The sequence below is a fragment of the Podarcis cretensis genome, assembly GCF_951804945.1.
Source record: "Podarcis cretensis genome assembly, chromosome: Z".
Taxonomy (NCBI): Eukaryota; Metazoa; Chordata; class Lepidosauria; order Squamata; family Lacertidae; genus Podarcis; species Podarcis cretensis.
In genome coordinates, this window is record NC_137184.1 from 4,351,051 (window position 1) to 4,378,489 (window position 27,439).

Here is a 27,439-nt window from a genome sequence, read left to right on the forward strand (position 1 = left end):
TGGGAGGAAGTGACACCCCTGAAGCTGATGGAAGGTGTGTGTATATATGCACATGCAAGAGAGAAACACTAGTGTGAACATACAGGAAAGCAGAGATGCCAAGACTTTCTAGCTGGTGTTAGCTGAAACATTTTTTTGTGGGGTGGAGGCAGAGCCACAGAATGTCTTCACAAGTTCTTCTTGGATCTGCTGCTGCTGCTGCTGCTGCTGAAAAGCTACCCTTTTGCCCCCACTGTGTTCTGTACATTTGTAAATAAAGCAAATTACTACTACTAGCCATGATGACTATGCTGCCCCTCCACTGTCAGAGGCAGTATCCCTTTGAATCCCAGTTCCTGGGAATCACAAATTGGGAGAGTGCTATTGCATTCAGGTCCTGCTTGTGTGCTCCCTGGAGACATCTGGTTGGCTGTTGTGAGAACAGGATGCTGGCTAGATGTCCTTGACCTGACCTAGCAGAGCTCTGCTTATGCTCTTATGTACAAAGCCACTGTGTTCCCCACCCAAAGGTATTTAAACCCTATTTGTCCTGCCCGTGCATTGGCTCTCCACTCCAAACTGAGGAGTGCAGAACAATAGGAAAAAGTGGCCCACTCTGGGCAAATTTGATCAGGGCATCCTGATCAAATTTGCAGATGACACCAAACTGGGAGGGGTGGCTAACACCCCAGAGGACAGGATCACACTTCAAAACGACCTTGACAGATTAGAGAACTGGGCCAAAACAAACAAGATGAATTTTAATAGGGAGAAATGTAAAGTATTGCACTTGGGCAAAAAAAATGAGAGGCACAAATACAAGATGGGTGACACCTGGCTTGAGAGCAGTACATGTGAAAAGGATCTAGGAGTCTTGGTTGACCACAAACTTGACATGAGCCAACAGTGTGACGAGGCAGCTAAAAAAGCCAATGCAATTCTGGGCTGCATCAATAGGAGTATTGCATCTAGATCAAGGGAAGTAATAGTGCCACTGTATTTTGCTCTGGTCAGACCTCACCTGGAGTACTGTGTCCAGTTCTGGGCACCACAGTTCAAGAAGGACACTGACAAACTGGAATGTGTCCAGAGGAGGGCAACCAAAATGGTCAAAGGCCTGGAAACGATGCCTTATGAAGAACGGCTAAGGGAGCTGGGCATGTTTAGCCTGGAGAAGAGGAGGTTAAGGGGTGATATGATAGCCATGTTCAAATATATAAAAGGATGTCACATAGAGGAGGGAGAAAGGTTGTTTTCTGCTGCTCCAGAGAAGCGGACATGGAGCAATGGTTCCAAACTACAAGAAAAAAGATTCCACCTAAACATTAGGAAGAACTTCCTGACAGTAAGAGCTGTTTGACAGTGGAATTTGCTGCCAAGGAGTGTGGTGGAGTCTCCTTCTTTGGAGGTCTTTAAGCAGAGGCTTGACAACCATATGTCAGGAGTGCTCTGATGGTGTTTCCTGCTTGGCAGGGGGTTGGACTCGATGGCCCTTGTGGTCTCTTCCAACTCTATGATTCTATGATTCTATTCTATGATTCTACTTCAATCCCACTCCACAAAAATAATGGTGCCTGGATAATTCAGGATTGTCTTCCCTCTGTTAGCTAGCTTCCAGACACCATATGCTTATTTAGTCAGAGTCCCATCCAATGCACGAGAGACTAGAACTAATCCTAATCCTAGAAGCAGGCCTCTGTAGCTCAAACTTGAACATCTTCAGAGTTCGCATTTTATCCCTTCAACAGATGCTGGTCTAATGACCAGACAACTTTATTGTTATTATTACTACAAAAACTCACAACATTGATACTGATTCTTTGTAGTACTGGAACCTTGCCAGTAACAATTTGCTGGTCAAATGGTTTAAGAATGGTTTAATCTCCTGAAATGTGCGGCTAATTAAAGTAAGGCTGAAACAATGCTGATCTTATTAGTGGGAGGGAAGTCTTTAACCGCTTCAAAACGATACTGTTTCATCACCTCTATCATAGCCCTGTGGTGCTGTGGTAAAATATATAGAATCACAGTTGGAGGAGTCCAGATTTCTGCTAAAGTGGGGGTGAGGGCAAGCCTCAGGTGTTAGATGTGTGTGTATGTGTTAGGGGGATGTGGTCCTCCAAGCCTCTCCATTTGGTCCTTAATTGTGATAATGCCCCTTGTGTACTGGAAGAAGCAAAGATCACCAGTGTCAAAGCAATGATTCTTCAACATCAACTTCATTGGACTGGTCATGTTCTTCAGATGCCCGATTATCATCTTTCGAAGCAACTACTTTATTCCGAACTTAAAAATGGAAAACGTAATGCTGGTGGTCAACAAAAGAGGTTTAAAACAATCAAGAGGGCTTCAGGATTGCTCTCCTGTACTATTTCAGACATGTGGTTTATGTATGTGTGTTTACCTTCTGCATTTATGAACATTTATCTATATTTGAGACCTTAGAATTCTTATAGCCCATTGAAAGTAGCAGCTGGAGGTGTAGAAGAGAGACTGCTTAACGCTAAACAAAACTAGTGAAATTGGATGTCAGTACATGTACATGTAAAACACTGCTGCTTCGCACGAAATGCTGGAAATCATTAAATAGTGAAACAAGACCTGTCAGGAGTGAACACGGACCACTGGTACCAAATCGTATGGGAAACAACCTTACTTAGAATAGCTAACCAGCAGACTGAAACCGACATAGGGACAAAAAGACAAGGACACCTTCACCCTGATATGGCTCCCCTTTATTACATGCACAGCCCAACAAGATAACAAGAACCCATCAACTGCTTACAAATCTGTAAGGATAACTTGACCCAACAATCCACCCCCCCCCACGCAGACAAATCTCACTGCAGCCAACCAACAATGCCCTACCCCTCCCACTGCCAAGAGAAAATAAAAACCAATAGAAAGGGAACCTATCTAAGCGATGCTTGGATTAAGTAAAAGAAAGTAAGTTTATTGTTGTTAGCTGCTCTGAGCCTGGCTTCGGCTGGGGAGGGCAGGATATAAATAATTTTTTATTTATTATTATTATTATTACCACCCTCCCCCCCTTCTCCCCCAACCTTATACTGTAAAATGTCTCACGTAACTTTTTTGTAGAAAAGACTCTACGACCTGAAAATAGAGACAATGCATGTACTTTTGTAACCCCAAAAATCTTTAATAATAATATTAATTACAACATATTTGGAAGTTAGGAAATAATACTTCTGCCTTTGCATAGTAAAAGAGAACTACATAACTGAGTTAATGATTTGTATGGTGACATCTTGTTTTAAGATTGGTGGGGTATAAATAATAATAAAAAAATAATAATAATAACTGAGAAAGGTTACTTGGGGACTCAAGCATTGTGATCACTATTTTTAATTATTAAGAAACAAGAAAACTGGTAGTATGTGTAGTGGTCAGGATGTTGGACATCAGGAAGAACTTTCTGAGGTTAAGAGCTGTTCGAAAGTGGAACAAGAGGTGGTGGGCTCTTCTTCCTTGAAGGCCAGCTGTCATGGATGCATAGCTGTCAACGTTTCCCTTTTCTTAAGGTAAATTCCCTTATTCCGAATAGGATTCCTCGCAAGAAAAGGGAAAAGTTGACAGCTATGCATGGATGCTTTAAAGATTCCTGCATTGCAAGGGGGTTGTACTAGATGACCATCGGAATCCCTCCAAACTCTACAATTCTAATTAAATGTATTTTGAATGTACTGCTTCGGCAGGAGAGAAAATAACATTTCCCGCTTTTATTTCCTCTCCTCCTGCTTCTCAGGACCAGATTGCCCCTCCCACCCCCACATGCCACGCCTCTTCCTGGAGAAAAAAAATGCCCGTATCGTGTCGTCGCTTCCTGTCGGCATGCGCCGCGTACCCGGAACAAATATGACGGCTCAGCTTCCGCCCCGCCAAAAAACCCCCTGCTTTTGCATTCACCCGCCTATCGGCTGCGACGTGCCACATAATTCCCTTAACAAAGATGGCGCTCAAAACGCCCTCTCTCAATGGAAGTAGGCAGGGAAAGATGGCGGCAAGCCATAGGATTAACTGCGCAGCTTTTGCCAGGGCGTCTCTCGCGGCTTCATCAAGATGGCTGGGGGCGCCGCTGAGGCCGTTTGAATTCCGAGCCAGCCGCCAAACTCGGACAATAACAGCCCGGGTCGCCGCCGGGGAAGTCGCAGCAGCCGCTCGCCTGCTCGCCCCTCCTCACCTCTCTCTCCCGTGTTTCCAGCTATGGACTCGCTGCCGGGGGAAGACCCCACCTTGCCCTTGGAATTCAGCGGCAGGTACCTTCTCGAGGGAGGCGGAGACCGTTAGAACCGTTAGATGGAGGGAGGGGGGGTGGAGAAGGATGAGGGCGAGTTGGAGTTTAATTCTAACTCTTTACTGCCCGTGGCGTGTTCGCGCGGGCGTGCAAAGAGGTGTGTGTGTGTGTGTGTGTGTGTGTGTGTGAGAGAGAGAGAGAGAGAGAGAGAGAGATTTAATACCGCCCCCCCCCGGTGTGGGAGGAAAATATATTCCTAGAGGTAGGGGCTTGACCGAAGAGAAGGCATTCAAGGCCAGTACCACTCTCTTCCCCTCTCCGTCCCTTCCTCTCCTCACACCGTTGTTCCTTGTTACAGTGCAGTGGAGCCTCCAGCCTCAGAGGCAGTGTATCTGCGCATCGCCTTGGGGGAGGGCATCAAATGGTTGGTTATTGCTGCCGGGGAAGGCAGTGGGAGAGGTGTGTGTTGGCAAGGAATGTGTATGTGTTTTAATCAGGGTGGATAAAAATGATTTTAAAAAATTAAAATTGGATTTTTAAAAATTATAATTGGATTTTTAAAAATTAAAATTGGATTTTTAAAATAAAATGCTTTTGGAGGAAAAATCTTTCTAAAGATAGTTTTCTGTTTAAGTTACGTTATAGTCCAAAGGCTGTTCATCAGGAAATAAGGATTTAAGTTTTTCATGTGTGCTAAAACTCAGTCTAAAGTATTTTTTTAAAAAAGTGTTTAACCACATGAGTTAACAAACATGGATACATATGCTCTAATGTTATTGTTTTAGTTATATTGCTTAAATTGTTATTAAGGAAATGTTTGTTTTTCTCCTTCCAATAAAGTACAGTAGAAAAGTTGTCCAAATATAAACAGTTAACTTATTAAACCTCACAATAATTCCATAATTATTTGTCTTATGTATTTCTAATAGCATAACCAAATCAGTAATTTTTGATATAACTGTAAAAACTACTCTGAAAATTTATTATTTCAGAAAAGAAACCTTCATCTGGTTGTAAATATTAAGATTATACCAGCAAGAATGAGTCTTTCTGTAAAAAAATAATTTAAATCAAGTCTTCTTGACTAGTGTTTTAAATCGTGTTTTAAATCGAATTGATTTAAATCAAATCCGCCCTGGTTTTAATGACCCCCCCCCACTTTAGTGGGATGAAAATGATTGTTTTCCAAGCGGGGAGGGAGCTTGACAGAAGGCATTAAGGGCCACTGCCCCCGTCCCCCACTCCTCGGTGTTACCTGTGGCTGGCGACCCTTAATGCCTTTTGTTAAGACCCCTCTTGGAAAACTATCTTTTTCTCCCACTGGGTTTTTTTTAAATCACACACCCACACACCAGTGGTTTGTTGTTGAATCCATTATCACCACTATTGTATTTTTGCTACTGGAAAAGCGGGTGTGTGAGGTGTGTGCTACCAAAGATGGTTTGGTGGGTGCCCACTAGTGGGAGCAGGTCTGTGGGGGTGTGACTCTTTGTATGGCTTTTGAAGGAGACTAGGCAAATTTTTGCACCCACAATGTTGGTATTGTCCAGAAGAGTTCAGTGGAGCCTCCAGCCTTAGAGGCAAATTGCCATTAAGGCTGTCAGTCACCTCCTGACTCAGGTGTAGAAATAGATTGCTAATAAGCAAGCATGATGAGCATTGCAACATGGTCAAATTACTAATTCTTTCACCTCTTTCCACCTACTCCAAGGCTTTGTCCTAAACAGTTTTTTAAAACAAGTATAAAAGCGCTCTCTCTCTCTTTCTCTTTCTCTCTCTCTCTCTCTCTCTGTGTGGTTCTCCAAGGATTTTTCCACAGGTTACCTATTTTCCCTGCTGTTGATGCCAGTCTGCAGGAAGGGGGAACTGGGTCTGAAGGGAGCTTGATTTTGAAACATTTAATAAGTGACTAATGCTTCTCTCCAGGCTTGAAAAAGCTTAAGATCCAAAAATTTATTTGTTTTTATTGGGAGAGAGATGGCAACTCTAGCTACATTGGGTTTAATCTTATGAATGTAAAGAGAGCCGTATTCAATTGGACCAAAGGCCTACCCAGCATCAAGTTTCCAACCTTGGTTATAGTAGATGCCTCCAGAAAGGCCAGAGGTAGGGGAGTCCTTGTCCGTTGTTTCTCAAGCAATTACTGTAGTGCACTAAGAACATAAGAGGAGCTCTGTGTCCCATGTGATGCAATAGCCATGTGGTCCAGATACTTCACACTGGAAACATATCTAGACAAAAGGAACTGACTGGGCACATTGGACCTCTCCAACTCACATGCTTCTTGAAGCACCTTGCACTCAATGATGTGCCATTACTGTTGCTTCCTTTTGGTGCACGGTATTCTTAAGCAGGTTGCCAATAATATCATCTGGAACTGGAAAGGCACTCTCACAAAAACGTGGTGCTGTACTCCAAAATAAGTTGTGAACAGTGTTCAAACTAACTGGGTGCCAGCTGCTTTTTTTGTGACTCAAAAGCGCCTTCTTGCAATCAAGTTGAGATTTCTTGTCACAAGTCTTGCTTTGCAGAAGCAGTGGTGTGAATTTTCTGAATTTTTTGCTTGTATTTAAGTAAAGAAAGATGAAAATTTACAAACTGCCAAGCTTCCCAAATATTATATTTGCATTTGGTATGTTCCACTATTACAAGTGAACTTTGAGAACAAAATTTTCTGTGAAAAAATAAAACACTGGGGAAATATTCTGCCCCACATTTCTGGCTACAAGGCAGCTTCTTGTGTTCCTGTTTTATGTATGATTTTGAGTGATCCCAACTAAATTTGAGAAATGTACATGTGAGAGATATTGCATTGATGAATCTGACTTCTAAAAGCTTTCCACGAGTGAATTGTCCTGCTTCTTCCTAGTGTGAATATGGCCAAACTTCTTGATGTATCGGGAGATGAAGTCCGAATTCGTCTGGGAGGTGATGGAGGTAAAGTTATAGGAATGCCACTTACCTTCTCTTTTTTTAATTCATTGATTAGGTCTGTGTGGACAGAAAGCAAAACTTGGGATGGGAAAGAAATTTCAAATGTAGACTTCAGTGCATTTCAGTTCCTTCTTCTATGCAGTTGCTGAGGTTCCCAGACGTTTTTGGCCTACTGTCCCCTTTTTAGGGGACGCAGGTGGCGCTGTGGGTTAAACCACAGAGCCTAGGGCTTGCCGATCAGAAGGTTGGCGGTTCGAATCCCCGCGACAGGGTGAGCTTCCGTTTCTCGGTCCCTGCTCCTGCCAACCTAGCAGTTCAAAAGCATGTCAAAGTGCAAGTAGATAAATAGGTACCGCTCCGGCGGGAAGGTAGACGGCGTTTCCGTGCGCTGCTCTGGTTCACCAGAAGCGGCTTAGTCATGCTGGCCACATGACCCGGAAGCTGTACGCCGGCTCCCTCGGCCAATAAAGCGAGATGAGCACCGCAACCCCAGAGTCGGCCATGACTGGACCTAACCGTTAGGGGTCCCTTTACATTTACCTTTTACCCCTTTTCAGGGGAAATTTTTTTCAGAAAAAAAATTACTCATCAACCCCCCGCCCCCCCCCCCCCCCCCCCCGGAAATCTACCTTCTTTAGCTGAACAAACAGGAAGATGCAGGCAAATAGGCATGCCAACTGTGATCTACCTTCTCAGGCCTGGGTGAAGCCAAAAAGGGTTCACCCGAACCTGGCAAACCTCTTGCCTCCAACATGACTGCCAGGGGAGGTGTTGTCACCATCTCGCAACGGCACCTGACCTGGCAGTAAGCACTATTAGAAAACAGATGAAGCATGTACAGTTTTCAATTTCCTCCCCTCTCTTTATGCTTCCACGGCCCCTTATTCAATGCCCCCCAATTGCACCCAAGACCACTACTGTCCCCTGGATTGTTCCAGCATCTCTCAGGGGGAGGTATTGCCCACTTTGGGGAACACTGGTCTAGTACTTCACTCCATGCCAAATATAGCCCTCCAGGCCTCCCTGTCTGACTTTTGTGATCCTCAACAGCCCTGTTCTGCACTCTTTTAGTGTTTTTGCTAGGATGGAACATGTTCTTCAGTGGTGGTAATGCTTCTTGCTTTACTGGATAGAGGGAGATGGGATGTGGGGTAGCAGTGTGTTTGCTATAGGAACCTCTGGCTTTTGTGTTTCTTAAAGAAAAATTAGAGTCACACTTGTTGTTTTGTCTACTTTTGCTTCTGGCTGTGCCCACCACAGACACATGACACCCACACCATTGGTAATGTTGTCCATGAGAGAATATGGCCATAATACACTCCCAACCCCTGTTCTGTGTAATATCTTGTTAAGGCTAATCTCAGGTAACCATGTAGGAGCTGTTGAGAGATGAATGCACCTTCTGCATTACTGTTGTTCAGCTGCAGGATTTATAGTTTATTCACTTTGTAGCTTGCTGCATAACCCAGGTGAATAATTCCGGCAAGGGAATTGAGAAACCACACAAGTATTTCTGTCAGCCCAAGGGAAATTTGTGTTTTGTTTCTCAAATATCATCCTGTCTCCATCCTGCATAGCAAACTGCCTTTTCAATTTGGGCAATGAAGGTGTTTTCGGAAACAGTTTTGTGATGTTACAAAGTAAAGAAAAATAGTCATTAAAGCTTTCTGTGTATGCCTAAGCACCTGAAGTAGCTTTTCAGATCTTGGTTGGCTTATTAAAAGAATAAAGCCCTTACAAATACTGGACTTTGATGTTGCTGCTATCCTCTCTCTGACTACCTACTTCTTTTTTAGTTTCTCTTCTTTCTTAACTGAAGGTGATGCACAGTGCTGAAAAGTTAAATTTACTGGAATCTGAATAAACTTTGTCTTTTGAAACTTGTAGCATTACCAGATGTGGCGGAAGACACAGTGTCACCAACTAGAGCACGGACCATGAAGGACTTTGAAAATGTAAGTGAATGACTTTTGGCCACCCAGTGAAGTGTGTAGGTTGAAGCAGACCATTTCTTGTTCAGAATATACTGAGGAAAAGGGGATTTACAAATGTGCTGTTAAAGGACTAAGCAATAACCTAACGTCCTCCATTCTTCCCCTATATTGCATATGCAGCTTCTGCTGTGCTCTTGCATACATATTAAGTTAATCTACAAAAGTATTTTCAGTACTGGGAAAATACAGCTTGTATTTGTAGATATTTCACAAATAAATACCGTATTTTTCGCCTGATAGGGCGCACCGGCCCATAGGGCGCACCTAGTTTTTTGGGGGGGAAATCAAGGAAATTTTTTTATCCCCCCCCCCCCCCGCAGCCATCCCCGAGCTAGAAGAGGGAGATGGAGCGCTCCGTCTCCCTCTTCTTCCTTCAGGGACAGCCTCCCACAGCCTCCCTAGCAAGCTTCTCCCCACCGCCAGCCTCCAAACCAGGTCAGGGAATAGCGGGATGGCAGCGCTCCGCGTCCCCGCTGTCCCCCGAACTTGTCGGGCTGCCCGATATCTGCCCAAAGCCCGGGGTGTGCTCCGGAGCGTGCCCCATGCTTCGGGCTGCAGGCTGCCGCCCGCAAGCCTTGCAAGCCCGGCGGGAACTCCTGCCGGGCTCGCAAGGCTTGCGGATAGCTTCCTGAAGCCTGGAGAGTGAGAGGGGTCAGTGCGCACCGACCCCTCTCGCTCTCCAGGCTTCAGCGAAAGCCTGCATTCGCCCCATAGGACGCACACACATTTCCCCTTCATTTTTGGAGGGGAAAAAGTGCATCCTATAGGGCGAAAAATACGGTAAGTATGGAAAGTTTTAGATGCATATTTCTGTGAGCAGAATTGTTTCTGGGTAATTAAGTGTATTTACTGGTTTTGAAAATTTACAACTGAGTTTACTTCAGGGTTGCATTGAGTTCAGCATATAAGCAAGGTCTTACAAGGATTACTATCACTTTCCCGTCAATCTTATACGGAAGTTACCCCTTGCTGGGCTGGGTGGTGGTGGTTGGATTTGTCTAAGCCCAGACCTGCTTGTCCTCCACTGAGGAAGTGCAACCAGAGGCATATGTACCACCAGCAGAGAGCCCCAATGTGGGCCCTTCTGGGGAGGGACTGACCAAGCTCAGGATCCTTTGGATCCTAAGCCAACCCTGGTGCTGTGGCAGCATTCAGGTTTGTGTGGTGATTTGTTTGCCCTTCTGCCCTCTTTAGGAGGCGCGCAAATGTGGTGGAAGCTCTTTTGCTTTGTTAAGCTGCACTGAGCAACTCCTGGGGTTTGGTTTGCACACCAAACCCTATTTGAATTTGGTGTGTGTGTGTGTGTGTGTGTGTGTGTGTGTGTGTCTTAAGCAAGATTGCTTGTAGCTTCTATACCTACTCTAAGCCTTTCATTATACAGAAGCACGGACATCAATATTTTATTAGTAACATATTAGATTTCTCCATTTGGAAAGCATCTGGCAGACAGCAGGGATACGGGGCAATTGCCTTATTTGGATGTATGTTTGAAACTCGTTCTTTTGAAAAAATTAAATATTTTTCTTTTCCCTCTAATGCAATTTTCTGACATTTTACCCTCCTTCATTGGGGGTTAAGGTTAAGTCTCAAGCAATGAAGGACACTTGAAGGACACTGGGACAGCAGACTGTCCTAAGGGTACTGTGTTTGCCTTTTTTCTGCAAGCAGTTGATGTTTAAAATCTTCAGAGGAAGATATATTTACCTGTCCCCTGTCTCTCCCGTCCCATTGAGAATGGTCTGTTATGGGCTAAAATGGTTCTGTCAGTTTCCTACCACAAACACTGTTCTGTGTGCCACTTTCCAATGATGGATCCATTAATGCAGTCAAATCACTGTCATCCATGCACATAAGTAGGCTTTTGGGAACACTGAAATTTGCATAAGTAGAAAAAGAAAACTCCAGGAACCCTGCAAGCATGCTTTGTGGTTGCCACAGAATGCTGACTACCTCTTGGGAGAGCAGGCAGAAAACCAGAAGGGAAGGGGAAATGAAATGGTGCATGCTGTAAGAAGGCATGCCGGCTGGAATCCGGAATAGGAACGGTCCACACTGCAGTGTTTAGTCACAAGTCCAATTTGTTCTTTCTCAATAACATTTTTAAAGGAATATAAGATCTGTCGACTTAGTTGCTAACCATTATTTATGAGTATCACCAATCCCCTCTCCTACATCCCATTGGCATGAACAGGGGACTTTGAGGAGAAGAAACAGAGTGCTTTCCCATATGTGCAGGGTGAAAGGTAAGAAACAGCAGGAGTTTCTCCTGCTGTTTGGATGGGACTCTTGCTGTTGGTTTAAACAAAGCATTGAAAATGAGACCTGCTGCATGGGGATCTATGTGATGGCAGATGTCCAGAAGCTTGTGGGCATTCTACTCCAATGGGAACCCTTGAAAAACACCTCTTGCTCTCAAATTCAACACACAGGAAGCAGTGTCAGCAACTCTTTCATATGTGAGACTGCTTGGGCAATGTGCCCCCAAATTCTCAACTTTTTAGTTCTCTCACACATATTTGTGTGAGAGTTTGCATTGTAGGCAGGGCTTTTTTAGGGGGAACTCACAGGAACTTAGTTCCAGCGCCTCTCAGATGGGCACCATTGCCATTATAAGAGAATGAGGGAGATGTTTATGGTAAGTTCCAGCACCTCTTTTTCTAGAAAAATAGCACTAATTGTAGGTGTTTCTGTTTGGGGCAAATAAATGTCTGTAGGAGCACAGTGTTGGTTGCAGGAAGTTTCTTGTTTGAGAGGCGCATGTTACAATGAGTTGTGTGTGTGTGTGTGTGTGTGTGTGTGTGTGTGCATGAGCTAATGATGAATTAAGTTTTGTGCTCATAATGACACAGAATTCATTGATTAGTTTAAACCTCTCAAAGTTATTTTTGTGTAGCAGCTGAATTGGTAAGGTCCCCAAATCTTTTCAGTTACACTGTTTTTAATATGGTTGTGTGACATTGTTTCTGGTCCACCCTCTTTAGCAGGTGTGGGGACCGCAATCTCAGGGGCCAAATGAGGCCCTCCAGGTCTCTCTCTCTGAGGCCCTTGGGACTCTTCCCAGGCCATGCCCCCATCTCAGCATGCTGCCTCTCCCCAGGCAACACTCATCAGTGGCGCTACCTGTTACTTGCCTGAATGCAAGACAGAGAAGTGTATGAGTGTCTATAGAAATTTGCCCGCAGAACAAAGGTAAAATTAATACTTGTTGCTCTGCCCACCACTAGCATGTTTCCCTCAGGAGGCTGCCTAGGAGGCAATGTAGTCTGTAGGCTGACTGTGTTTTTCACTTCTGCTCTACAGGTAGTCTTGGAAAACACAGAACTTTCTCAACATTTTAAAAGTTTCCCCCTAGCACTGTTATATATTCCAGGATAAACTTGATGAGAGCATTTGTTTCCATCCTGTTCACATGATATTATTGCTGGATTGGTACAGTATGCATGTCACATGGTATTTCTCTTTTGTTATAGCAAATAATTGAGCTGCGAAAAGAGAATTTCAACCTGAAACTGCGCATATATTACCTGGAAGAGCGCATGCAGCAGAAATTTGATGGTCCCGATGAAGACATCTACCGAATTGTAGGTATTTTTAAATCTCTTATAACTTGCTTCTGCAAATGAGATATAATTTATTTATTCATTCATTAAAGCAGTTGTAGGCTTTCTGGTTGAAGATGGTAATGAGTAAGACTGTCCTTGAACCCTGCAGTCTATTTTAATTTGTTTTTATTTTGAATAGTTTTAAACTCGGTTGGCTTAGATGTTAAAAAAAAAATCTGCAAAAAGAAACCAGGAAAAAGGAGTGATAAAATAACTATATAGTTGTGGTGATTCAAAGGTTTAATTTGAAATCAAGTTGGGTTTGCTTTGTTGGTGTATCTGGTAGTCTCTTTCTTACCTCATGGATGTTGGCTCATAATATGGATCGGTATTGTTTTATTGATGCTGTTGCTGTAGGTTTGTCATAGCCTTTCACTAGAGCAGTAAACTTATATCAAAGCATTTGTATCCTACCCTTCTGGTGCAAAAGCACTACCCAGGTTGGCTTACAAAAATTACAAATTTATTTAAACAATATATAAAACAAAGGACTAAGGAGTGTGCTTCAGCAGTTAAAACCAACACATGAAAACATAACATACAATACTATCTTGCCAGAAGAAAACAAAATCTTGGCGAAAAGCATCAAGGGAGGAGGGTGTTAATCACACTTCATGGAATGAAGTCTTCCATAATTTGGTTGCAGCCACTGATAAGGCCCTCAGTGTCTTGTTCCCCTCAATCATGGTTCTTGGTCAGCAGAGGAGTAGAGCATACAGGAAAGGCTTAAGTCCTACTGGAGGAAGAGTCAGCACTGATTGACTAACAAGAACAACAAGAACAACAACAATACTTTATTATTTATATGCAGCCAATCTGACTGGGTTACCCCAGCACTCTGGGTGGCTGGGTGATGCTGACCATCTGGAAGGGAAGGAAACATTACTGTAATTGCCAGTCTTTGTTCTTAAACTTAATCAGTTCCGGAAGTCTGTTCCAAAACCAAAGCGTTCCAAAACCAAGGTGCGCTTTCCATAGAAAGTAATGCAAATGGATTAATCCGTTCCAGACTTTTAAGAACAAGCCCTAAAATAGCAATTTAAAATGAATTTTACTGTCTAACACAGGGGTCGGCAACCTGTGGCCCATGGGCTGGATGCGGCCCACAAAGACTGTTTTACCGGTCCCTGAGCTGCCCCCAAACCAAGCCGCCCGCTTGGTGAGTCCTCTGTGTGCGGCACTAAACTGGCGCAGCGCGGGGACTCACCAAGTGGCTGAGCACGTGCGTCTGTGCACGTGCAGATACTGGAAATCGCTTTTGCGGATGCCCAGATGCCGGAAATCGTTTCTGCGCTGGTGCATTTTTTGGCATCTGGGCATGCGCAGACTTGATTTCCGGCGGTGCGGACATGCGCAGACTTGATTTCCGGCATCATGCTGTGCTGGTCCAGCTCATGGACAATCTCCGTGGGAGTGATCTGGCCCATGGCCGGTAAGCCCTGCCATTGAGACCATTGAGCCATAAAATGAAAGCAATAATCAACGTACTGTACTCTAAAATAAAACAGTATCATAGATGATTTTTTTTTAAAAAAAAAAATCTTACCTGCACTGATGATAGTCATTGTTTGGATGGGAGGCTTTTATCCATTTCCTCAGTCACACAATCAGTCAGTAGCTGAACTGGGTTCCACACAGTCACAAAAACAAATTAACCGAAAAAGCCTCAAAAACAAAAAACGCAAAATAAATAGCAAAAACAAAAGCACCAAATATAAGCTCCAAATATCACCTCAGAACACTGCAATTGGAAACGGAAGACTTGAATTGCAATGGGGGGACACAAATTAGCAGCGCAACAGTAAAAAATGGAAACAGAAGATTTCAATTGAAATGGGCGGACATAAATCAGCAGCGCAACAGTAAAAACGGAAGCTCAGGACTCAAAACAGAGCACGTTCAGCTTTCGAAGCAAAGTTCGCAAACTGGAACACTGACTTCTGGGTTTGCAGCGTTTGAGTTTCAAGTTGTTTGGGAACTAAGCTGTTCCAAAATTAAGGTACCACTGTACATGTGGAAAGGATCTAGGGGTCTTGGTGGAACACAGTCCCACTTCTACTCCTTGATGGCCTGATTCAATAAAGCCATTCTCCATGGCCACTCATGTTGTGGCTGGGTTACTTCAGCCCCTGTACAGCGTGGCTGCAATCCTTGATACATTTACTTTGGGATTATTCCCCTCTGGATACAGCAGGATTTCTGAGTAAAGAGGTGCAGGACTGCACTCTGTGTGTTCTTTTATTTTTTCAAGCCAGTTATTCTCATTCTAGTTCTGGATTTGCTTAAACATAAATTCCTGGGTGTTAGTATGCCTTTGTTATATTTCAGCTATGAGATGTACGGTAATAAGGGGTTTTGAATGACCTTTGTATGATGTGTAGGATTACTTCTTAAACGATGCTGTTTCAGTACTAAAATAAAACAATTTCATTACTAGGAGTTCTAATCAAAGAGCTTCCTTCCTACTTAATTTAAATTGCTTGTTCGGTCTGACACTTTTATCAGTAAAACAAAGGCTTTCAGAAATTACATTATAATCCTTGCACATCAAACTGCAGCAGAAAGATGATCCATGTTAATATAAACTGTCTACTTCTCTTGCTTGCATTTTCTTTTGCTTCTTTGTTCTGTAAGGCCATACAGAGAAATGATCAAATGAATGCTAGAGATAATATCCTATTTAACAAAAAATCCAGCTGCTGATTCCCTGTAGTGAGTGCCATTTTTGCAGCTGCTAATGCCTCGTTTAAAACTACTGTTCATTTTGTGGATGTTTTGCCTGGCATAATATCAGATATCATATCCAACCTTGGTTTGTGCTAACCATAGATCAGAACCCAAATCATGGTTTGAGCTTGCAGACAAGGAATGGCCAATGCATAATTTCGAGCTGCTTGTCTGCTTTTATCTTCCATCCTCTCAGCCCCAGCATCCTAAACTAAATGTCCTAATGCAGCAGCCTATGTAGGTGGAGCATTACTTGTAACAATGGAGTACAAGTCATGTTTTTCAGAATGCATCTCAAACCATGGTTCTGATTCTGGTTTGCTGGTGAACTGTAAACATTTCTTTGTCACTATGGGCAGGTAGCATCCAAGAAGAAGTTTCAATTTTAAAATTGATTTATTTGTGGCTTTTGCATGCCACCCCATAACATAGTTGTCTTGGCAGCTTACAACAAATAAGTAATAAAAGGTGGTTTGTAACCAGCTAAGCATATTAATGTTGAAACCTGTATCACCATAGCTCAGTGATCAAGGACTTGCATGCAGAAGGTCCCAGGTCCAATCACCAACATTCCTCAGCTGGGAATGTCTCCTGCCTGAAACCCTGAAGAGCTGCTGCCAGTGAGTGTGGACCTATTGGTCTGACTTGGTATAAGGCAGCTTCCTGTGTTTCTAACTCTTTACTAAAATGAGAACAGAGAACACATGAGAAGGCAAGGCATACTCTCCAACTAGGTTCCTAAGCATATTTGCTTCAGAATACATGAGTTACCAGTTCTATGTTTAAAAATCTGGTCAAGCATTCTCTACATCAGGGGTCAGCAAACCTTTTCAGCAGGGGGCTGGTCCACAGTCCCTCAGACCTTGTGGGGCACTGGACTATATTTTTTTTTTTTGGGGGGGGGGGAATGAACGAATTCCTATGCACAAATTTGTGGGGCATTTTAAAAGGACGCATTCCATGCAAGAGCACCAGGTAGGCCAGACAGTATTGTAGATGATAAAATTTAAAATTATTATTATTTTCTTACCTGCACTGATGATAGTCATTGTTTGGGTAGGAGGTCCTCTCCTGCATTGTGGCCTGCTGGGCCTCCTGCTGCCGGCACCTCTTCCGCGCTTCGGGGGTGGGATGGGGGGCCCTCCTGCCGGCAGCGGAGGCCAGATCACTGCCGCGCAGTCAGCGGGGAGAGCTCCTGCCTGCTCACCCCACCCTCTGTCTTTCCCCTCCCCCTGTAAATCTCTCGCCCCCTCCCCTGCCCTGGATGGTGCCTCTTTTTCCCGCCAGCGGCACCTCTGCCTCCTCCATTTCCTCTTCCTGCACCTCCTGAAGGAGGACTTCGTGCGAGAATGTGTGGCGGCTTCCCTCTTTTTGTCTTTTTTTCCAGGGAGCTGAGACAGTGGCCAGGCCAGGTTAACGACCCTTGCAGGCTTGATCTGGCCCGTTGACTGTAGTTTGCTGACCCTGCTCTACACGCTGGGCTTCACTTCTGCTTAGGTTTAGCATTTTTAACTGTTCTTAGCTACGATTTCTGTGTTAGTCCCATGATTTTGTGTCCCTATGGTGTCTGTGCAGACACCTTTCCCATGTGCAAATGGTCATGGGTGATTTTTTTCTACAGAGCCCACACTGATCTTGACATCTGCAGCTAATTGGCAAATGGTTATGCAGCGATCCTCCAAAATGGCAGCCTCTACTTGCTGGATGGGTCTTCTTTTTTTTGCATATAATTTTTATTAATCAACATCAGCAAACAAAACAAAACAAAATACATTAATTTCACATCGTTTTCATAACTTATTTATCTTTTGGACTTCCCTCAGCTGTTCCGTAAATCATCCATAGTCATAATTTTAATTACACATTTCTCAAATTTATATTGACATTATTTATCTCTTTTTTCCTATTCCCTTTAGACAATATTTCTTGCTTTTTTACAGTGCTTCTTTAAATCCCTTAAGCGTCATCTGTCCTTCACTTAAATATTCCAGATATTCCACAAATTTTCCCCAGTCCTCGATGAACTTTTGGTCTCTTAAGTATCTAATCTTCCCTGTCAATTTATCTAACTCTGCGTAATCTAACAATTTCATTCTCCACTCTTCCACGGTCGGTATTTCTTGCTGTTTCCATTTCTGGGCCAGTAACACTCTTGCGGCTGTGATTGCATATCGAAAGAATTTGCAGTCTTTCCTTTTTATCTCATTTCCTACTATTCCCAACAAAAAGACTTCTGGCTTCTTTATAAATGTGTATTTTAAGATCTTCTTTAACTCATTGTATATTTTCTCCCAGAAGTCTTTCACTTTCTTACATTCCCACCACATGTGGTAGAAAGTACCCTCTTTATCCCTACATTTCCAACACCTATTGCATGTCTTGTACATTTTTGCCAGTTTTACCGGTGTCATATACCATCTATAGAACATCTTCATCATATTTTCTTTTAACGTCATACAAGCAGTGAATTTTAGACCCTCCTTCCATAGTTTCTCCCAGTCCTCAAATTGTATATTATGACCCACATCCCTGGCCCAGCTAATCATCACTGACTTAACTTCTTCATCTTCCAAATTCCAGTCTAACAACAGCCTATACATTTTAGATAAATTTTTACCATCATTATCCATAACCTCACTTTGAAATTTCGATTCCTTATCCGTAAAACCTCGTTCTTTGCCATCTTTCTTAAACATCTCATTTGTTTGGAAGTAGTGCATCCAATCATATACATGTTCTTTTACCTGCTCATACGGTTTTATTTTCCACTTTCCTCCTTCTTTAAATAACAATTGACCATATGTTATCCATTTACTTCTCATATTAGTTCTCCTTACACTCATGACTTCTAGAGGTGATAACCAACGTGGTGTTCTAGGTTCTAATAGGTTTTTATACCTGTCCCATACCTCAATTAAAGGACCCCGGAAGATGTGGTTCTCTAAGCCTTTATGGACTCTCCTTTTCTCATGCCATAAATAGGCATGCCATCCAAATCTATTGTCGAATCCCTCTAGATCCAACAATTCGTTATTCTCTAGTTTAATCCACTCTTTCACCCAGCAAAGACATGATGCCTCATAATACAGTTTCAAATCTGGCAGGGCAAAGCCTCCTCTTTCCTTTATATCTGTTAGCAATTTAAATTGAATTCTCGGCTGGATGGTGTCTTCATCAATCACAGACTTTGGTTGCCCAGGAATGGGAACCGTTTCCCCCAAAGTCCAACCACACTTGAACTGATGATGCCAGTTCTTGACTACGTCATACAATGGGGCATCCTCCCCATAAGTCCCCTTTCATCTCATTAATGTCTCCCGTGGTGTGTGCCCTTTCAAGTACAGGAACCTGATGACCACTCTGCGTTATCAGACATTACTCCACGTTAGTACCTGTAGCAGAGAAATTGTTAGGAGTTCAGAGCTACAAATTATCACGTTGCCTATGGAGAGATGTATCATTATGCATGTGCAATGTCATCCTCTTACGATAACTGAAAGTGGGTCAGGGGAAATCTTTAATGAGTGACCCTTGTATTAGAAAATAAGGTTCAAGGGGATAGATATATTTTGGAGATGTAATAGTAGTAATGTTGAAGACCTGCAGATAAGGCAGCAATGTCTGTGAATAAATGGATGAATGCTTGTAAGGCAACAGCTGTTGATATTGGCTGCCTTTGAACCTAATTTACTTAGTGGGATTCTTAAGCAACCAGAGGTGATAGTTTAGCTAAATACTGAAGATTGGTTTGAATGGATTTGGATTGCTCTCACTGTGGTTAAGCTCTCGCAACTGCTGAGGCTCCTAAACCAGGGATGGAGAATTTCAGACCCGGAGACTGAATGTGGCCCTCTAGACCTCTTTATCTGGCCTTTGAAAACACTCCAGACTATCTATTCTTCCCAGGCCATGCCACTCACCAACTCTGTTCCATTCTCCCCATGAGCGCTTTTGCCTGGTAAAAATGCGTAAAAACTAGTTTACTGTATAAAGGTTAAATATGCATTTTCTGCTCTACCTGATTTTGTCTCTGGCTCCATGAAACACTGGTATCTGCCCCCTGGAACATTGTTTAGAATGTGGCCCTTGGGCTGAGAAAGGTTTACCTGCCCTTGTTTTAAACAGATGAGTACAGTGGACCCTTGGGTTACGTTACCTTCGGGTAATGTAACTTTCGGGCTGCGAACGCGGCAACCCGGAAATGTACACTTTGGGGTTTCGTCGTGTGCACATGCACAGAAGCGTTCTGTCACGCCGTGCATGTGCGCAGAAGCAGTGCCTCTTCTTACGAAATCTTCAAGGTGCACCCGGACCCATGGAACGAATTAAATTCATATCTGGAGGATCCACTGTTTTTGTTTTTGTTTGACTGTTTTGAGATATAAAGTCATGTAAATGTTTCATTCCCCAGTCACTTAATGTAAATTGGATATTGTGGTGGGTGAGATGCTGGGAAGGTGAGACTCTCAAGTTTTCCTGAGCTGAGGTGGCTACTATTTTTCTTCTCTTGTTCTACTAGAACATTGAACTCAAAGTTGAATTGGAAAGCTTGAAACGAGAACTGCAGGAGCGAGAGCGATTGCTCATCAAGGCTTCGTAAGTGTCATCTTCATTTTTCATCCTTTGCTAGAAGCCCTCCTTTGAAGATGTCATGCTCTTTTAGCAATTGTTGCTTTCTCCCAGGTTTCTATTCAGAGATTACCCTGTGCAGTCTGCATTCCAGATGGAGTCTTTGATTAGCCTGCAGGGTTGCCATATGCCCTTTTTTCCAAGACACGCTATCTTTTTCAGGTCTGGTTGTCATATGTTCTCTTTTTCCCAGACAGGTTCTCATTTTCAGGATTAAAATTTCTGTCTGGGCGGATTTTTAAAATTTGGCAAAATGTCCATTTATTTTTTTTGTTTACAGTAACCCAAGAAATTTTTCCTAATGCATTAGACTGAGATCTAAGACACCTGGCTAAGCTGGTCTGCATCACAGAATCGCAAAAGAACAGCATCTTAAACCAGCTAAATATTGTATAAATCCCTTCTCTTGTGGCTGAACTAAAAGGTCAGCTAGACGATCATGGAGAAGGAGTCTGGGAGGGCAAGAGTTAACATCTGCCTGCCCTTAAGAAGAGTCCATATGTACATGTTAAACAGTTTAATAAATTGTTCTGTGCACGCTTATGTTCACAAAAATGTGAACATGAGGCCAAATACTTTCATGTGACAAGTGATGGAGCAATATTTATTATTATTATTATTATTATTATTATTATTTATTATTTTGTTTAAAGTTAAGAACATTGCTGCCAGCAATATATCACAGCTTCTAAAGCCTACATATTGTAGGGGTATTTAAAATGAAAGTCATCAAAGCGATCTGTAGTTAAAAGTCTGCAAATGCGTCCTCTTTTTTTGCCCTTTAAAATACGGCAGCACTAGATTAGGGCTAGTATTTTTGGTTTTTGTACTGGGAAAGTCACTCTTATTAAAGAGGTACACTTTTTCTCTTTATGCAATGCCAGTTAAAACAGTTGAATCAAGTTTCTTGAAATAACATTGATATGCTGGCATATCTCTTTGCATGTAAGTAACTTGTGTGCCACATTTAAAAAATCTTCCTCTCTCGCCAATAGGATCTTGTCATCTCTGTCCTTGAGCCAGCCTTTTCCTGAACAAATCACCATTGGTGACCAGGAATCCAGACAGACATATAAGAAATAAACCATCTGGTGGAGGGACAGATCTTTATTTCAGCTTTTGAATCCCCTGAATAATACCTGCTTTGCTTGTTTTTATATTGCTATTTTATCAGTTTTATGTTGTTGTTTTGTTTTAAATATTGTTTTGTTTTTATATTTTACACCACTTAGAGATTTTAAAAAATAAGCTGTTTATAAATGCTTTAAAATAACCAAGTAAACTTCCTCCAAGAAGCCCAGGATCATGTACATAATTCCCTTCCTATTTCATCCTCACCAAAATGTTGCAATGTAGGTTAGGCTGAGATATTGGTAATAACATTATAGTAATGCTGATTCTGATTTATTAGGTAGTGAGTGAAGTCTGGTGACAATCTTCTCCTAAATTTCTAAAAGGATCTGTGCTTTTTCTTTACAGTAAAGCAGTGGAAAGCTTGGCTCAAGGTGATGCTGAAATCAAGCGTCTGAAGGAAGAGGCTCATAAGGAAGTCCAGCAAGTAGAAGAAAGCTTGAAGTGCAAGATAAGCCACTTAGAGGAGGCAAGGCAATATGTTTTCATAGTGCACGTGCAGGTGGTTTTATGATTTCTGCTATTATACTTTGCTGGATCTTGTAGGAGAGCACTTGTCTTTCAGTAATAATCTGAGAGTAAGCCCTCACTTTCCTAAGTAAGAAAAAACTCAGGTAATTCAGTCTCTCTCTGAGGTAGGATGAACAATGGACATGTACCGTAACTGTCTCTTCCCTCCCTTGGGACAGGTTGGGGTTGGGTTGAAGTCTAAAGAGGCTGGGCCAAGGCCATAGTAACATTCTTAGGTGCCAGAGGTGCAGGGGTGCGTTTCAAAGAAGGCAATTGGAACAAGGCACTAAGGCTGCTGCTGCTACTTGTGGTGATAGTTTGTTCAGACTGACTTATGGTCCAACCCTGAGGCCAGGGCTTCATGAGCCAAGGTGAACTGGGATATGCATATAGGGTCAGCTGGCAATTACTGCAGCTGAGGTGACACCCTTGTTAACTGCAATGATTAGTCATGCAGGGGAAGCAGAGCACCAGTGGTGGCAAGGCTACTGAATGCCTGATTTGAGTCACACACACCGTTGCACTTTACAGTAATGTTGAAAAGGTTGGAGGGGAGGGATTTGGTTTTTCAGACGCTATGAATCTTGCAGGGCTGGGAAATCGGCTTTGTGGGGTGGTGAATGCTTTTCTCTGTGAGGGAGTCTTTCCGGACCCCATTAAAGAAGTGATTTTAAGCCACTTCTAAAAAAACCATCTTTGGACCTGGCCATTATGGCCAATTATCGCCCACTCTCAACTCTTCCATTCTTGGGAAAGATAATTGAGTGGGTGATCGCTGAGCAACTCCAGGCACATGAAGATGCAGACCTTACAGTTGGGATTCAGCCCCCATCATGGGACTGAAACCGCCTTAGTCGTGCTTGATGATTTTGGGTGGACTAGGACAGAGGTGAAAGCTGTTTCCTGGTTCTGCTGGATCTCTGTCGCTTTTGATACTATTGACCATGGTGTCCTTTAGGGCAAAACTAGTTTGAATTTCACATCGTGATAACTGTTTCCTAATATTTGACCTGGCAATATATTGCAAATCACAATATGTTTTATGGCTAGGCCTCACACATATTGAGGTGATTGATAATATCATTTAACAGTTTTAGACCCTTAAGTAGTAGCAGTTGCCAAGACATTGTCCTGTTCGCCTCTGTGTAGTTCCTGCCTTATTTCAGATATTGAGATATATCAATATATCATGATGTTTAGCTGCTGATATATCACACTATTGAAAGCCAGATATCGCCCAGACCTAGTGCCCTACTGGACCATGTTAGGGGGGTTAGGAGCTGAGGGTTACTGTTATGTAGTGGTTCCCCTCCTTCCTCTGTGTTTGAGTCCAGAAAGTGGTGTTGGGAGGTGAGTGTTCAGACCCCTGGGCGCTCATTTGTGGGGTATCTCAGGGCTCCGTCCTCTCCCCCTTGTTTTTTTATCATTATATGAAGCTGCAGGGAGAGATCATCGGGGGGGGGGGTTGGGCTGGGTATGTGGATGATACCTAGCACTACTTCCTTTAAATTGGAACCGCTGAATGCGTTGAATGTCCTGTGTGAGTATCTGGAGGTTGGATGGCAGCTAATGGATTGAGATTGAATCTCAGGATAAGACAGAAGTACTGTTTTGGGGAGATGGGGTGAGCAGGTGTCGGGGATTTCCTGGTCATGAATGGAGTAACTGTGCCCCTGAAGGACCAGGTACACAGCCTGGGAGTCATTTTGGACTCACAGCTGTCCATGGAGGTACAGGCCAATCTGTGTCCAGGGCAGCTAACTACCAGTTCCATCAGGTATGCTGGCTGAGACCCCATTTGCCCGCAGACTGGTAATATAGAAAAGCTGGTGGAGGAATAGTTTAGCCTCTGAAGACCGTCAGTAACTGTCTTTAAGGTGGTCCTCCTTGAACAAAAGAACATCAAAGGCGGATTGCAATGTTAAGCAGTTGAATTGGAATACATCAAGAGAATTTTCTCACAACAAATGTCTTAATTGGCTGACCTGTACCAGGATGTCTATATTATCTAATACTGTTTCTGGTGAATGGCTGCAAAGTAATTATCACCCTCTGTACTTTCCTGCATTTCATTTTCTTCTGAGCTCCTATGAATAGTTCTCCTCTTTCCCATGCAAGTATGTAGCTGTAACTTACTCAGGGCTTTACCTCTTGTATGTGATTAAGTCTATTGTGGTCCAGAAAAGTGCATGTCATATTAAATTCCACCACAAGTGGTGATCCTTGCTGGGCAAATGAGCCCAGGAGGGTCAATGCTGCTTGAGAAAGTATTGCAAAAGTTCACTGGCTGTGAATGGTTGGTTCATCATGCATCTCTTATTTTCTGAGCACAGGATCTTAAGGTGGCGAAGGAAGAAGTAGAGAAAGCGTTTGCAATGACGGAGCAAGAGAGAGTACTAAGACTTGCAGCCGAACAGCAACTTTCTTTGATTACAAATAGGCAGTCAAAGGATCTGGATGTGATGACAGTGCTTGAAGAAAAGGACAGGTTAGGCTGTTATTATAGATGAGTACTCATTTTGTCAAATTGGTCCGATCTCCCTTGACTACACCCCTTACTGACCTTCCTTCATATTCCAAGTGATTTTGCCTGACTGGAATATCCTTGAACTCTGTTAATGCCTCTTGCTTTTGTTTCATTTTCATTGGGCTTGTTGTGGGGACAAGTTGTGGGAAGTCCATTCAGTGACTAGATGTATCAATCGGATCTTATGTCTTTCCCTTCTGCTCTGCCTGTGTCATCATCATCATGGTTCTGTTTCTGTAATTTTAGGTGTATTGAGCAACTGAGTCTTTCTCTGAAAAATAAAGAAGCTTTAATCCAGTGCTTGGAAGCAGCAGAGTCCGGAAATAGATCTTTGGAGGAGAGTTTGTCAGAAGAAAAAATCCAAGATCATCCTGGTTCTTTAGTGCTTGAGAAAGAGAAGGAGCTGGAGGTGAGGACTATCAATAGGGTAGAAAGGTGGAATGCCATCCCTTGAGAAGACCCTGTTTGTCACCCTTGTTGTTTTCCCACAGTTATCTAAAGCATGACTTCCACTGAGCACAGGAGCAGTCTGTAAGCTGAGTTGATACAGACTGTACTTTTGCAATTTTTTCTGCAGATACTCTTTGATTTTCCCCCTTATTTTGTTTTTATCTTTACCTTTCTGTTCCACCTTCTTTCCAAGGCCTCAAGGTGTTATACCTGCATCTCCCCCTCCCCATTTTGTTTTCACAACAACCATGTGAGTCAGGGCTGAGAGAAGGCAATTGGCCCAAGATAACTCTATGAGCTTCATGGCTGAGTGGGTATTTCAACCCTGAGCTCCAAGGACCTAGTCAAATGCTTTACATTTTACAAATACTTTACTACAACTAATCCAGTATGCGGCAGCTAGACTGGTGACTGGGGGCGGCCGCCGAGACCACATAACACCGGTCTTGAAAGACCTACATTGGCTCCCAGTACGTTTCTGAGCATAATTCAAAGTGCTGGTGTTAACCTTTAAAGCCCTAAACGGCCTCGGCCCAGTAGACCTGAAGGAGCGTCTCCACCCCCATCGTTCTGCCTGGACGCTGAGGTCCAGAGCCGAGGGCCTTCTGGCGGTTCCCTCATTGCGAGAAGCAAAGCTACAGGGAACCAGGCAGAGGGCCTCCTCGGTAGTGGCGCCCGCCCTGTGGAACGCCCTCCCATCAGATGTCAAAGCGATAAACAACTACCTGACATTCAGAAGACATCTTAAGGCAGCCCTGTTCAGGGAAGTTTTTAATGTGTGATATTTTAGTGTATTTTTGGTTTCTATGGAAGCCGCCCAGAGTGGCTGGGGAAACCCAGCCAGATGGGCGGGGTACAAATAATAAATTATTATTATTATTATTATTATTATTATTATTATTATTATTTAACAGGATACCAAACAGGGGATAGCCACCAGGCTATGAGCCACTTCGCTCACTTTCTCAACTGCTTCTCATTTGGTTCTTATTGGTTCAGGCTTCTAGCAATGTAAAACAATTAATGAATTCTTTCTCGAAGGCATGGGTCACACTGTCATCAAGTTTCAGAAATGTAGATAATTAATTGTTATTATTGCATTTATATCCCACCTTTCTTCCAAGGTGCTCAATATTGTGTAATATTCTTCTCCCTCCCCATTTTATCCCCACAACAAAGCTGTGAGGTGGGTTACACTGTGAGACAGTGACTAGCCCAAGATCACTTAAGTGAGCTTAATGACCACTTATGGATTTGAACCCTAGTCTTCCAGGTCCTAGTCAAATGCTCTAAATACTATACCACACTGGTGTACCTGTTGCTTCTATGGTCATTTCTATTGCAATGCTAGTAGTTTTTGAAAGTCATAAGTTGCTGAAAAGCTGGTTAATTTGGAGGGTCAGATAGGGTCCAAAAGGAGTCATCTTTAAACCAACCCATACATAGACCCTTCTGATGCAAATGAGGAGCTCAGTTTTCTTTTGCCTCTAAACTCGATGTGGGTGGCAGGAGAGGGGATTGGGCAGAGCAAGGTGGCACTTTGTATTGGCTGAGCAAGAGGCAAACTTGTTGCTGACACAAATACACCGCCTCCAAGGCCCACAGACATTCTGATTCCTTATATCTTTGAGGGATGCTCTGTTAGTGGTCCTTGGATATATGGTTTGTATCCACCAGGAGCCATGCATTCAATATTGTGTGCCAAGTTCTGTGACACTGCCTCCCAGCTGAGATCAGACAGGCCTCCTGACTGTTGAATTTCAGGTGCTTGACAATGGCTTTCCTATTTCAGCAGGTGTCTTAAGTAAGCTGTACTTATGCCTGTTTATGGAACTGACATTTTCACCTGCCCTTTTTATTTTAAGTACCATATTGTTTTGGTTGATCTGTAAACTACTTTTTGGCTTCTATGGTGAAAAGAGGTTTATAAATATTGATGATAGTTTTTATTTTATTGAAAAGGGCTATTTTGTGCATAATTCATTCTGCTGCCACAGAACCAGGTGGTATATTGGTTTGAATGTTAGAACAGGACCTGGGAGCATTGGATTCAAATCCCGACTCAGCCCTGAAATTCACCAAGTGACCTTGGGTCAGTCACTATCCTATCAGCCTAACTTCTTTTCCTGAGTTGTAAGGAAAAAATAGGTGTGTGTGTGTGTGTGTGTGAACAATCACATAAGGTCCTTAGATGAATAGTTGTGTAAATATGTCATAATAATTCCCTAGTTGCATGAGGAAAGTGTGCATGCTCAGTCCTTGTTTGGGTTTATGGACGCATAGGGGGCACTTCTGACTTGATTTTAATTACTTCTATCCTGCTTTTATGTCCAGGATCTTACAGCCTCTTACATGATTAAAAACAGTAAGATGATTAAAACACTCTTATCATAAAAAGTGTGATTTCCAACCTCCCTTGATTTTTCTGTAAAGGTGGGGTGTATATTGTAGCTATAACACCTGCTCAGCTTACCCTCTCACAATTGGGTGTCCGCATGTGGACATCCTGCCTAACAAATATAGAGAGTTAAAAGGGGAAGCATAGCTATGCTTGTGCACAAAAGCCAGATTTTTCAAATATTAATCCTTGTGGTCTCTTGGGATGTATATTTTAATTATGTAAATTTCACACATATAATGCTTTTTCTTATTGGAAGTAAAAGAACCTGATAGCTGTCTACCTAGCTAATAATTGACACTG

At 42.9% G+C, this 27,439-nt stretch overlaps 1 protein-coding gene and 1 long non-coding RNA gene across 4 annotated transcripts in view; one reads left to right on the top strand and one right to left on the bottom strand.

Moving 5' to 3' along the window:
- Positions 1–27,439, bottom strand: part of LOC307207990 — a 216,713-nt gene that overhangs the window by 28,830 nt on the left and 160,444 nt on the right. The window lies entirely within an intron of this gene.
- The window catches only part of CDK5RAP2 (CDK5 regulatory subunit associated protein 2), a 130,581-nt gene continuing 107,224 nt past the window's right edge, over positions 4,083–27,439 (top strand). For 2 of the 3 annotated variants that reach the window (XM_079961894.1, XM_079961893.1), the window contains exons 1-8: positions 4,084–4,256; positions 7,104–7,171; positions 9,056–9,123; positions 12,633–12,743; positions 20,011–20,087; positions 21,600–21,720; positions 24,095–24,249; positions 24,535–24,697. In XM_079961894.1, the coding sequence (XP_079818020.1) occupies positions 4,204–4,256; positions 7,104–7,171; positions 9,056–9,123; positions 12,633–12,743; positions 20,011–20,087; positions 21,600–21,720; positions 24,095–24,249; positions 24,535–24,697 (816 nt within the window). In that variant the 5' untranslated portion in view covers positions 4,084–4,203. Of the gene's footprint in view, positions 4,257–7,103; positions 7,172–9,055; positions 9,124–12,632; positions 12,744–20,010; positions 20,088–21,599; positions 21,721–24,094; positions 24,250–24,534; positions 24,698–27,439 lie in introns of all 3 variants that reach the window. The other variant, XM_079961895.1, reaches the window with a different exon arrangement.